The sequence below is a fragment of the Apodemus sylvaticus genome, chromosome 8 (genome assembly GCF_947179515.1).
Source record: "Apodemus sylvaticus chromosome 8, mApoSyl1.1, whole genome shotgun sequence".
Classification (NCBI taxonomy): domain Eukaryota; kingdom Metazoa; phylum Chordata; class Mammalia; order Rodentia; family Muridae; genus Apodemus; species Apodemus sylvaticus.
The window spans coordinates 70,893,202-70,905,305 of NC_067479.1; the positions used below are offsets into that span (position 1 = coordinate 70,893,202).

General features: G+C 37.5%; 1 protein-coding gene across 2 annotated transcripts in view; it reads left to right on the top strand.

Moving 5' to 3' along the window:
• Nucleotides 1-12,104, top strand: part of Pspc1 (paraspeckle component 1) — an 84,601-nt gene that overhangs the window by 28,971 nt on the left and 43,526 nt on the right. For both annotated transcript variants that reach the window (XM_052191370.1, XM_052191369.1), the window contains exon 6: nucleotides 8,011-8,116. In XM_052191370.1, the coding sequence (XP_052047330.1) occupies nucleotides 8,011-8,116 (106 nt within the window). The remainder of the gene's footprint in view (nucleotides 1-8,010; nucleotides 8,117-12,104) is intronic.

Consider the following 12,104-nt stretch of genomic DNA (forward strand, 5'->3'; position numbering starts at 1 on the left):
GCAAGCTTTACCAGAATTGCATACCCCAAACCCAGGTGAAAAACTTGTTAGGGTGGCACTCGTTTGTAATCCCAGCACTCTACTTAAAGAGAAGGCAGACACAGTAGAATGTGGTCTCTTGGGTCATGTAGTAACGTGGAGGATACAGTAGGAAGGCAGAATTCAGAGTCCTGTCTCAAGGTGGAAGGACAGAGTCAGCTCTCACAAAGGTGTCTTCTGACCTCCATGCAGGGGCTCTGGCATGCATGAACCTCTACACTCACATGAAAATTACATTCAAACAAAACAAAGTGAAAACAATCATTTCATTTTTTCTTTCTTTCTTTCTTTCTTTCTTTCTTTCTTTCTTTCTTTCTTTCTTTCTTTCTTTCTTTCTTTCTTTCTTTCTTTCTTTCATCTCATTTCATTTCATTTCATTTCATTTCATTTCATTTTTTTGGTCTTTTTGGATTTTTGTTTTTTGGAGATGGTTTCTCTGTATAGCCCTGGCTGTCCTGGAACTCACTTTGTAGACCAGGCTGGCCTTGAACTCAGAAATCCGCCTGACTCTGCCTCCCCGAGTGCTGGGATTACAGGTGTGTGCACCACTGCCTGGCTTCATTTAGTTTTTCAAAGACATGGTGGTACATTCTTGTAATCCCAGCATGCAAATAAGAAAATAAATGCTAAAGAGGTAGCAATAATACAGTGGGGTTGGGGGTAACCTGAATTAATGAGAGCAAGTTTCAAAAATAAGTAATAAGAAAATAATAGTCACTTTGCAAGCTTCTCTCATGTAGCACTGCAGCCTGCCTGCACCGTCGTTTCCTGTGATATTTTATATCTATGTGTATGCATCTCTGTGTGTGCATGTGGATGTCATAGCCCTGAAGAGTGGGGTGTCATAGCCCTGAAGTTGGAGTTAGGCAGTTATGAGGTACCCAGCATGGGTGCTGGAAAATCTAATTGTGGTCTTTTGCAAGAGCAGTAATATTAACTTCTAAGCCATCTTACCAGTCCCTGTCTGGCTTTTTTTGTGTGATTTCCTTTCTATCTCTTTTTCCTTGAGATACTTGGTTAAAGTCTAGACATGGTGTTCCCCACACTCTTGTCTTTTTTATTCTTCTGAGGCTCCCCTTCACTCCATTCTGCAGTGCCTCTGGTTTCCCACTATTCAGCTGCCTGCCTTCCTTTATTGAGGAGACTAGACTGCCTACGTTTTTGGGCTCCAACTCAAAAAGTGGCAATATTTCTTTCCATTCTCTATCTCCCTCCTAGTAATTGGAGGGATTTATATCTTGTTTGTTCTGTTTTTCAAGTTCTTAAAAAATTTGTTTTTGATCTTCAAAAAATGGGGGCAAATCTTCAGTCTTTAAAGAGACTGAAGTATAAGAAGTGGAAGAAAAATAATTAGACTCCCAAGATGTTTGAGCAGTAAAGGTCCTTGCTGAGCCTGGTGCCTTCAGTTTAAACCCTGGAAAGTATATGTATGGTGTATGTCTATGTGTGTGTGTGTGTATCTCTGCAGGTATCATATAGGGAAGTAAACCTTAGAAGAGATAATAATGAAACATGGTGCAGATTGACTTTGTCAACCTGAGTCAGACTTTGAGGGAGAGATAGTTCATTGTTAAATAAAACTCAGTACTATTTGGGAAAAGGTTTCCAGGCAACAGAGCAATGTCTAATTTCAGATGCCCAATAAAGTTTTAGGTGTGACTACATAATGACATATGACCTTATGTGACCATGACAGTGGATTGTATAGCTAATAGGTCTACAATCTAGCGTGGTCTCTGACTGATAGCATAGAGGACAGCAGGCTATGAAATACCATGACATCTACCCTAAGGATAGATAACTTCCTGAGGAGGGATGGATGAACCAGGAATAATTATTCTGGAGGCATTTGTATGAGGTCTCTCCCTTCAGATAGTGAAAAGGTCACCAGTTCATTATCTGGCTTTCTGATTGGAATGAAGGTATTTGATTTTATCCTCTCCATTGATGAAATACCTTGTGTGATTAGTGCTTCCTGGGTGTATGAGCCCAAACAATGATGGGATAAAAGGGCGAGTTCTCAAAAGTTGTCATGACTTTGACCTGTACAATGTAGCACACACACACCACCCCCCAATTCCAAAATATGGAGACTAATCATATTCAATATAGAATTCTAGTAAGGCCCTAAAACAAAAGGAAGATAGAAATAGGGACATTGTCAAGGATGTCCTGTACTTTGTAGCATAGTGGCTGATGGTGATTGAGGAGCTCTAATCATCATGACCTACCCACTTGATAGAAGACTATGATGACACTCGTGTAATGTGTCTTGTGACTTTCTTGTGTACACTGTGCCATGTTATGTGTCCATGCACCTAGATATATAAAAGCAATTTTAAAAATTGAAATCAAATCACAAAAACAAACCTTGTAGATGCTAACATTATGCTTGTGATTATTCTTTCATAATTGCATGGTGGTTACTTTTAAGATGATAATACTGTGCAAGGTTGGATGAAGTCTTTTTTTTTTTAACTTTCCTATAAATGTAAAAACATTAGAAAAAGAAACTCTGCCTCTATGAAACTTATTAATAAAGGAGTTTAGCATACTTTAATATTCCCAACATGCATGGTAATATGAAGTACTTAGTGGATATTTTTAATAGGTTACCTGATCTAGTTGTTACTTGCTATGATATTGTTATTTATACATTTTACTTCCTATTTTATTATGCTTTTATTACATTATCTTATTTTGAGTCTTGAAAATTGAGGAGAAGAAATTGAACACTAATAATATGCAGCAAAGAGATTGGCAATTTCTCCTCCCACCCAGTTTAAAATTGTGTAGCCTAGTTTGTCTCAAACTCGTGTCTCTACTTTTTCAGTGAACCTTTTTTTAAAAGGATAAACTTTCTCTGTGTAGCCCTTGCTGCCCTGGAATTTACTGTGTAGACCAGGCTGACCTTGAACTCTTAGATCTGCCTACTTCTGCCTCCCATGTGCTGGGATCAAAGATGTGTGCCACCACACCTGGCTTTCAATGAATCTTAATAGCAGTTTTTGACAGTCATTGAAACTTTTTGCCTGGGTTGGAAGATGGCTCAGCATTTAAGAGCACTGACTGCTCTTCTGAAGGTCCTGAGTTCAAATCCCAGCAACCACATGGTGGCTCACAACCATCCGTAATGAGATCTGACGCCCTCTTCTGGTGTGTCTAAAGAGAGCTACAGTATACTTATTACATATAATAATAATAAATAAATCTTTAAAAGCAAAACAAAATTTTTTCCTTAGGATTTAAAACTGTGTAAAAATAGTTTTGGCTTGCATGTATGTGCGTGCAACATAATAATATTTAGCATGTGACCTGTTGCCTGCAGATGTCAACCTAGTAAAGTTTCTGGCCATCTTGTAACTATATAAATGAGACTCTGTCTCAACACAAACAAAAAGCCTGATTTAAGAAAAGGGAGGATTTATATCTAGGGAGATGGCTCAGTGGGTAGAGTTGCATGCCTGAGGAACTTGGTTTGGATCTCCAGCACCTATTAAAGCTGCCCAGATCTAGCAGCCCGCTGGCACTTCTGTGATGCAGAAAGTGGAGACAAAGCATCAGTCAGTGTGACAAGTTGGCTATGTTCTCTGAATTGCTGAATTCTTTATTAAGTCAGGGAAACTCTTGCTTCTCAGTAAATAAAATTGAACAATAATAAAGAAGACACCTTATTTCTTATTAAGGAGATCCTGTCTTCCACATGACCCCACCCCCATGTTACAGATGTACAGGACTGTGGCCATTTTTTCTCACACTGGGTGAAATAGGTTTTCTATAATAACTTATGCCTATCTTGACTTTAAGTTTCACTGAGGCCAGAAGCTGCAGGCTTCTATTGACAGTTGTTGCTAACAGCAGGGTGGGATGGGGTGGATGGTGGTGGTTAGGTAAAGAATTTATTGCTAGACCTCTCTGTCTAGGCAGCCAGAAGCCTCTTTGTGAACTGGAAGGAAGGAAAAGAAAACAATTAAAATGCTTTATACAAGCCTGTGGTGGTGTTGCATGCCTATAATCCCAGCATTCTGGGAGGCAGAGGCAGGTGGATTTCTGAGTTCAAGGCCAGCCTGGTCAACTGAGTTCCAGGACAGCCAAGGCTATACAGAGAAACCCTGTCTTGAAAAAACCAACCCCCCCAATTGCTTTATATAGGCAAATATGCACTGACACATACATGTGTATATTCATATACCCACACTCTGGCTGGCCCGACCATCATCTGCCTAAACAACTCCACAAATATTTATGCATGCTTACAAAAATATGCATATACCTACCTACATACATACATGTGGGTGGGTGGGTGGGTAGTTGGATGGATGGATGGATGGATGGATGGATGGATGGATGGATGGGGTAGGACCACCCCCAGCTAATCCAACCAACCAACTTTCTTTTCTCTAGCCTTTTTATACCTTCTTCAACAAAGAGTTTTTTAGAAAATTATCTCATATAAAACATTAGATAAAACAGGAGTTACAGAAAGATGTTGGTACTAAGTTCATTATGCTCATTATAAGTTCAAAGCAACAGTTTTTACATGGCCTTGCCTTGTCATAAAGCACACCTGTAGCTTCATCCTTGGACGTAGATATTTTTCCATGAACACAAATTTGTCTCAAGTCTATTTCTCTTTTTAGTGTGATTGTGGAAGCTCATGGTTTGTCTTATTCTGCAGCTTTACTTACTGTATGAGGAGTGAGCACATTCTGTTGTTGCTTCTATGTTTTTATCCCTTTCTAGCAAAACAACTAATCTCTTAAAACTTTCTTTCTAAAATTGTTTGAACCAAATCAGGAATTCTATACAATCATGAATTCATCTAAACAGCATAGTTCATCTTTATGATGATATGCAGGAACTCTGATCAACAGGGTGGGCTAATGGCCAGGGACTATTTATTATTATTATCATTATTATTTTGGGGGGTGGTTGGGTTTTTTTTCGAGACAGGGTTTCTCTGTGTAGCCCTGGCTGTCCTGGAACTCATTCTGTGTAGACCAGGCTGGCCTCAAACTCAGAAATCTGCCTGCCTCTGTCTCCCAAGTGCTGGGATTAAAGGCGTGTGCCACCATCGCCCAGCTATTTTATTAATTTAATAATGACAGGAAAGGCATATCAGCTGCAAGAAGCAATCCTGAGATGAAGTATCTTTGGGATCTTGCCATCAAGCTCACATATTGCAGACTATATAAATGACCAGGATGGCTACCTGCTAGCCTCATCCTAAATGGCTCCCGACAAATGTGGCTACAGATTTTACCATTCATTCCATATTTGTACAAAAATGATTTTTAGAAAACTGGGCCCCGTACATCTCAGACAAATAACTCTACTACTTAACTTCGGGTCAGTAGTAGTACTGTTCCTTTGTGTGTGTGTGTGTGTGTGTGTGTGTGTGTGTAGAGAGAGAGAGACTATGAATGTGCTTGCATGCTGAAGTCATTAGAGGACCTTGGATCTCTTTGACCTCGAGGTATAGGCAGTTTTGATCCACTCTATGTGGACACTGGAAACTGGATTCTTATATTTTGCAAGAGCAGGAAATGCTCTTATCCACTGAGCCCTCTCTCCAGTAAAAAATACTTCAGTAAACATGTAATTTGCAGGTAAAATTTATACAGAAACCACGCAATATTATCTTGTAATTTGGGAATTTTGCTGATGTTCTTACCTTAGAGAGTTGATTCATTTAGAGCATTATAAAATTGTTAGTGCTGTAGGACCATCAGCTGGATATATATCTTCCACTTGCTTTTGAGATAGGTTTTCACTGTGTAGCCCTGACTGGCTTGGAGCTGATTTGTAAACCAGCCTTGCTCTTACAGAGATTAGCCTGTCACTGCTTCCTGAGTACTTTGATTAGTGGCTTGGGCCTCTCTATTTTTACAACTTAATCCACTACTTAAATTACTGTTTTACTTTGATAAGTGGGTGAAACAAATGTTGACCTGATTTAATGCCAATACTAGGACAGAATTTTACTTTAGTATGACTGTTTACTGTCTTAATCATTTTATAGTTTAATTATAATTTTAATATTATACATATATATATAAAAATTATGTTTGCTTTCTCTTAGTCAGTGTCAACAAACAAATATTTTTCTTTTTAAAAATATTTTTTAGCCAGGTGGCAGTGGTCTTTAATCCTAGCACTCTGGAGTCAGAGGCAGGAGAATCTGTGTTTGAGGTCAGCCTAGTCTATAGAGCGAGTTCCAGGATCTATTTTTTTAAATATATTTTTGTTATGTATGTATATTATATGTATTGATATATATAATACATATGATTTTATGTGTTTTAGTGTTTGCCTGTGTCTATTTATATGAGACACGTGCATCTGTTGGCTATGGCGCTCAGAAGTTAGTATTGGATCCCCTTGAACTGGAGTTACACACAGGTTGTGAGCTACCACATAGGTGTTAAGGACTAAACTTGGGTCTTCTTTAAGAATGCAGATCCTCTTAATTACTGAGCCGTCTCTCTCTTCATAGTGTTTCTGAAAAAGAACAAAATCGTAGGTCTTTTGTTTTGTGGTTATTTATTTATTTATTTATTTATTTTGGTTTTATGAGACAGGGCTTCTCTGTATAGCCCTGGCTGTCCTGGAACTCACTCTGGTAGACCAGGCTGGCCTCGAACTCTGAAATCTACCTGCCTCTGCCTCCCAAGTGCTGGGATTAAAGATGTGCGCCACCACCCAGCATCTTAGGTCTTTTGATATCTAGTTTTCAACTACTTTGCTACTATGGCCCTAAAGTAGCCATACACCGTAAATGACTGGTTACATTCAGGTATTTATTGAAAATTCCTGGGAGTTTCCTTAGTGGCTTAATGGATCTGGAAAAAAACCTTTTTTATATGCCTCCTAGGCATAATAGATATATATATATATATATATATATATATTTTTTTTTTTTTTTTTTTTTTTTTTTTTTGGTTTTTCGAGACAGGGTTTCTCTGTGTAGCTCTGGCTGTCCGGAACTCACTCTGTAGACCAGGCTGGCTTCGTACTCAGAAGTCCACCTGCCTCTGCCTCCCAAGTGCTGGGATTAAAGGCCTGCGCCACCACTGCCCAGCTCATAATTGAATTTTTATGTTGTTGGTTCTTTGTGATAATATACTTTTAATTTCTTTATTAGCATATGTTAATTGTATATGAGAATTCATATAGCATTTTTTGCATATATGTAATCTATTTTGACCATATTGAACCCCATCATCTTTTCTTGTTTTCCACTCATTTCTGCTGTTACCCCTCATCCCATCTTTGGTTGGACTTTGAATGTGAATTTTGCTATTCAGATATGCAGATTCTAAATTGTAGACTCTTCCCCGTACCCCCCTTTACTCTCTCCTAGTGCTGGCTTGAACTCCTGATTCATGCTTTGTACATTTTAGACCAGTCCTTTACCACTGAGCTACATCTTTGTCCTTGATTTATTTCAGACAATTCCCTAGGCAGGTAGTCCATGCTAGATTTTTTTAAATGTTCATTGGTGTTTTGCTTGCATGTATGCCTGTGGAAAGTGTCAGAAGCTCTGGACCTGGAGTTATGGGCAGGTATGGGCTGCCATGTGAGTGCTGGGAATTAAACTCAGGCCTCTGGAAGAGAAGCCAGTGCTCTTAAGCCATGCATGTCTCCAGCCTCATGATTTAAACTTGTGTGTGATCCTTCTATCTCAGTCTCCAGTGATCATACTTCAGGCCTTACTACCAAATTGGTTAGAGTTCTTTGATACATGCGTATTATATGTTGGACTTGTGTTTTTGTTGTTGATTTAGAGGTTTGTAACAAAATAGAAGGTGAAATCTAGGCTGTCAAAGCAATCCTCAGTCACAAACTTGGCACATATAATGTAACTCCCAGAGGTTTTTCTACCCCCAGCTTCCTACCCCTCCTGAATAAATTGTCTAGAAGCTCAAATGTGAAATTTGTTCTGAAATTTAAAAAAAAAAATGCTTTCAGACATGAAGAAGAACATCGTCGTCGTGAAGAAGAAATGATCCGACACAGAGAGCAGGAGGAGCTGAGGCGACAGCAGGAGGGCTTTAAACCAAACTATATGGAAAATGTAAGTGAAATACCGGCTAGCCAAGATAATTTTATATATTGGATGCTGTTGTGTATTTATAATTTCTTAGATTTTGGTTTCTTAATAGTGTATTTTCTAACTTCTGAATTTTTCATGGATGTTAAACTAGTGGTTTTGTTAATGTCTTGTAAGTACATTAGTTTCTGAAGTCATTCATAACTTATAAAATGGCTGTTATAGTTCTTCTGTTTTAATTGATTGGAAAAAATATATGCTCTTCAGTAAGATACAAGCCTTGATACAAGCATCAGCTCTTTCTGATTTTTGTATTGTATTGTCTCTTGTCTTTATTTTTAAAGTTTCATGTATATACAGTCTCTAACCATAAAACTTCTAAACGTAGAGCTGAACCTTTTCGTTTTGTATGTTACCTTTTCTGGATTATTTTGTATAAAATATTTAACTTCATTCAATTTTGTTAATTGGTATGTTAATATTAGCTATTTAAAGCCCACATTTGCTAAGGTCTTATAAATGGAGGTGTGAAGTAGACTTTTATTGTTCTCTGATGTGTTCCCCGTTAGTTTGGTTCTTTAGGAGCTCCCCCCTCCTTTTCTTTTTTCTTTTTATACCGTGAACCATTATGTAGACTACAGCACTCATCTATGGGACTTCCTAGTTACAGGTTATTCAGGATTTTTTATCCCTGAATTTCCTTCAAGGTAGTCCAGGCTTAAATTTTAAAAAAATTATTCATTTGGTGTTGGTAGCTTGTTCCATGGTGTGTGTGTGGTGGCCAGAGGGCAACTTTGGAGTGCTTTCTCATCCTTTTCTGCGTACTCAAGAGTCAACTCACGTTTTCAGGCTTGTTTAGCAAATGTCTTCTAGTCGGGCTCAGGTTTTTGTTATTTCCCAAAGATGGCAGCTCCATAAATACTTCAAAAGTACCATATTCTCCAAGGTCTCAATGGTGACTGAGAGGTTCACTGTTCACCTGAAAGAATACCAGCCGTAGTCTTTATTCTGAAAAACAGTGTGATTTTCTTCTATTATCAAAAGCAATGATTCTTTAAGAACTAAAATTTACTACGTTTCTGAGGCTGAAATTAAGTCTTCGGTGCTTTTAATTTTTTTCAAATTTCTCTCCTTATTCTTTTGTATCTGGAAATGGTTAGTTTTGTTTTTAACTAGAACGTATAAACATAGTAAAATCTTAACTGGTGATAACAAGAAAAATGTTTATCCTGTTATCAACTAAATGGGTTTTTTTTTTTTTTTGGAGGAAACCACGTGGCATTTAAATTTAGTTGAAATGTTCAGACTTATTCTATCAACAAATTAACTGCTGAAGAAATTTTAAAGGCCTTTTGAAATTTTATTTAATTTCTAGCTTTACATTCCTATTATCTTTCTTCTGTGGATATTAAGCATTTAACAACTTATTTAAACTACATACTGTTTAATATAAAAGAAGTGGAATTTAACATATTTCCATGCTAATATTGCTTATTTATTTATTTATTTATTTATTTTTTTGGTTTTTTGGATTTGTTTTTTTCGAGACAGGGTTTCTCTGTGCAGCCCTGGCTGTCCTGGAACTCACTCTGTAGACCAGACTGGCTTCGAACTCAGAAATCAACCTGCCTCTGCCTCCCAGAGTGTTGGGCTAATATTACTTTTTAGTGTTTAAGTAATAATTATATGTAAGCCATATATGATATTTCCTACAGAATTTCCACTGAGGATTAAGAAATAATACCTATTTTATTTACCTGAGTATTTACTAAAAGATTTCCTCATAGTAAAATAGGTAAATTTAACTTTCTTGATATTTTTCCTGACATGAACTGTACATGTTTTATAATGAACATAGTTATTTGTAATAATATTAGTACTGTCATTGTAGTGGACTAGAAAGAAAGAATTGAGTAAAATACTCCATTTCTAAACTTTTAAAGAGTTAATATTTTTTATTTTTATTTCTAAATATTCTTATTTCTAAATATTTTTATTTCTAGATATTTATCATATTATAAATGAAGGTGTAGACTTTTTTTGCTTAGTGGAAGTTAACATAGATATTAATATAATATTCCTATAGATATTAATCATAAATGACTTTTTAATTTTACTTTTCTACCATAGAATGTATTGTTACATATTCTACGGCTTGAAAACATTTCATTTTAAAATTGAGTTATGAATTCCTTAAATTTCCTAAGGTAAACTTCACATAGGGGTGGTTATGAATAGATGCATGTAGCCAGGTGTGGAGAGCAGGACAGCTTTTGAGAGTTGGCTTTTCTTTTCATTATGGGCTCCAAGAATGGAACTTGAGTTGTCTCTGTAAGGTTCTACTTGTTGAGACGTCTTCCTGGCCCTGAAAGATTTTGTTTGTTTTTTGTTTTCCAAGCAGGGTTTCCCTAGTCCCTTTTCTGTCCTAGAATTCATTTTGCAGACCAGACTGCCTTCAAACTTACAGAGACCCTTCTGCCTCTGACTCTCAAGTGTTGTAATTCAAGGCATGCACCACCACTACCCTGTGGCTTTTTGACTTTTTTTTCAAATGAAAAAAAAATGTAGGTGCACATCTGTGGGTGAGTGTATGGTGCCTATGCAGGCTAGGACTCCCTGGAGCTGGAGTGGATTGTCTAAAGTGGCTGTTCAGACCTGAACCTGAACTTTTGGCAGAACTGCAAGTGCTCTTAACTGCTAAGCCAGCAGCTCATCAGTCTCTACATTCATAAAAAAAAATCATTTTCCTTCAGAAAATTAAGTTGGTAAAAATTTACAGTTATTTAGTGATCTTGGGGAATAAGATAAAGTAGATATTTAAAATACTCAGGCTGTTTTTATTGGCTTTTGTAACGTACATTATTTATTATTTCACACGATTATTTTACTAGAACAAGATTAGGTCGTATATTTAAACATTTTTTTTTTTTTTTTTTAAAGATTTATTTATGTTATGTGAGTACACTGTAGTTGTCTTCAAACACACTAGAAGAGGGCATCAGATCCTATTACAGATGTGAACCACTGTGTGGTTGCTGGGAATTGAACTCATGAACTCAGGACCTCTGGAAGAGCAGTCAGTACTATTAACCATTGAGCCATCTCTCCAGCCCAATTTAGATATTTTTCAAGTTGTTAGAAAAAGTATGTTTTGCATGCTTAAAGCCACATAATAAAAATCTGATTAGAATATTAAATTATAGTCTGTGACTACTTCCCTTTGTCATATTACCAAATTTTTTGTTTTTGTTTTGTTTTTTTTGCTTTTGTTTTTCAAGATAGGGTTTCTCTGTATAGCCCTGGCTGTCCTGGAACTCACTCTGTAGATCAGGCTGGCCTTGAACTCAGAAATATGCCTGCCTATGCCTCCCAAGTGCTGGGATTAAAGCCGTGCACCACCACTGCCCGGCGCAAGTTTTTTGAGGGGGCTTCTAGGTTACTCAGTGTATCAGAAAGCATTTGGTGCCAAACCTCAAAACCTAAGTTCAGTTGCAGGGATCTATACTATGGAAGGACAAAAAAAGACTTTCAGTAGTTGTCCTCTGAACTTTACACCCGCTCTATACGGACAGGAAGACTCAGACTGTTGACATGTCTGGGATGCGAAGATAGGTTGGACTATATATTGACTGGAATTCCATCAGGAGGACTTGAGATTGATACATGGGCAGGCGTGTCTAGTTTTAGCCGTTGACCATAGATGGTGGAGACAGGCAGAGACTGGCCCATTTCCAATTTTTTTGGCCAGATAGATGAGTGAGCACCCAGCTCAGTGAGAGGGCTTGCCTCGCAAACTAAGTTAAAGAAGTAATTGAGGAACACATTCCCCTTTTGACCCCTGTACTTCTCCTGGAGTCCCATGACACACATGAATTATTGAAGGGTTGAACGTGGTGGCATATACTTGCATTCCAAGTACTTTGGAGGTATAGGCGTGAGGTTTGTTGCAAGTTCAAGACTAGCCTGTCTCAAAAACAACAACAAAACTAAAAATAAAAGTAAAAAGTTGTTG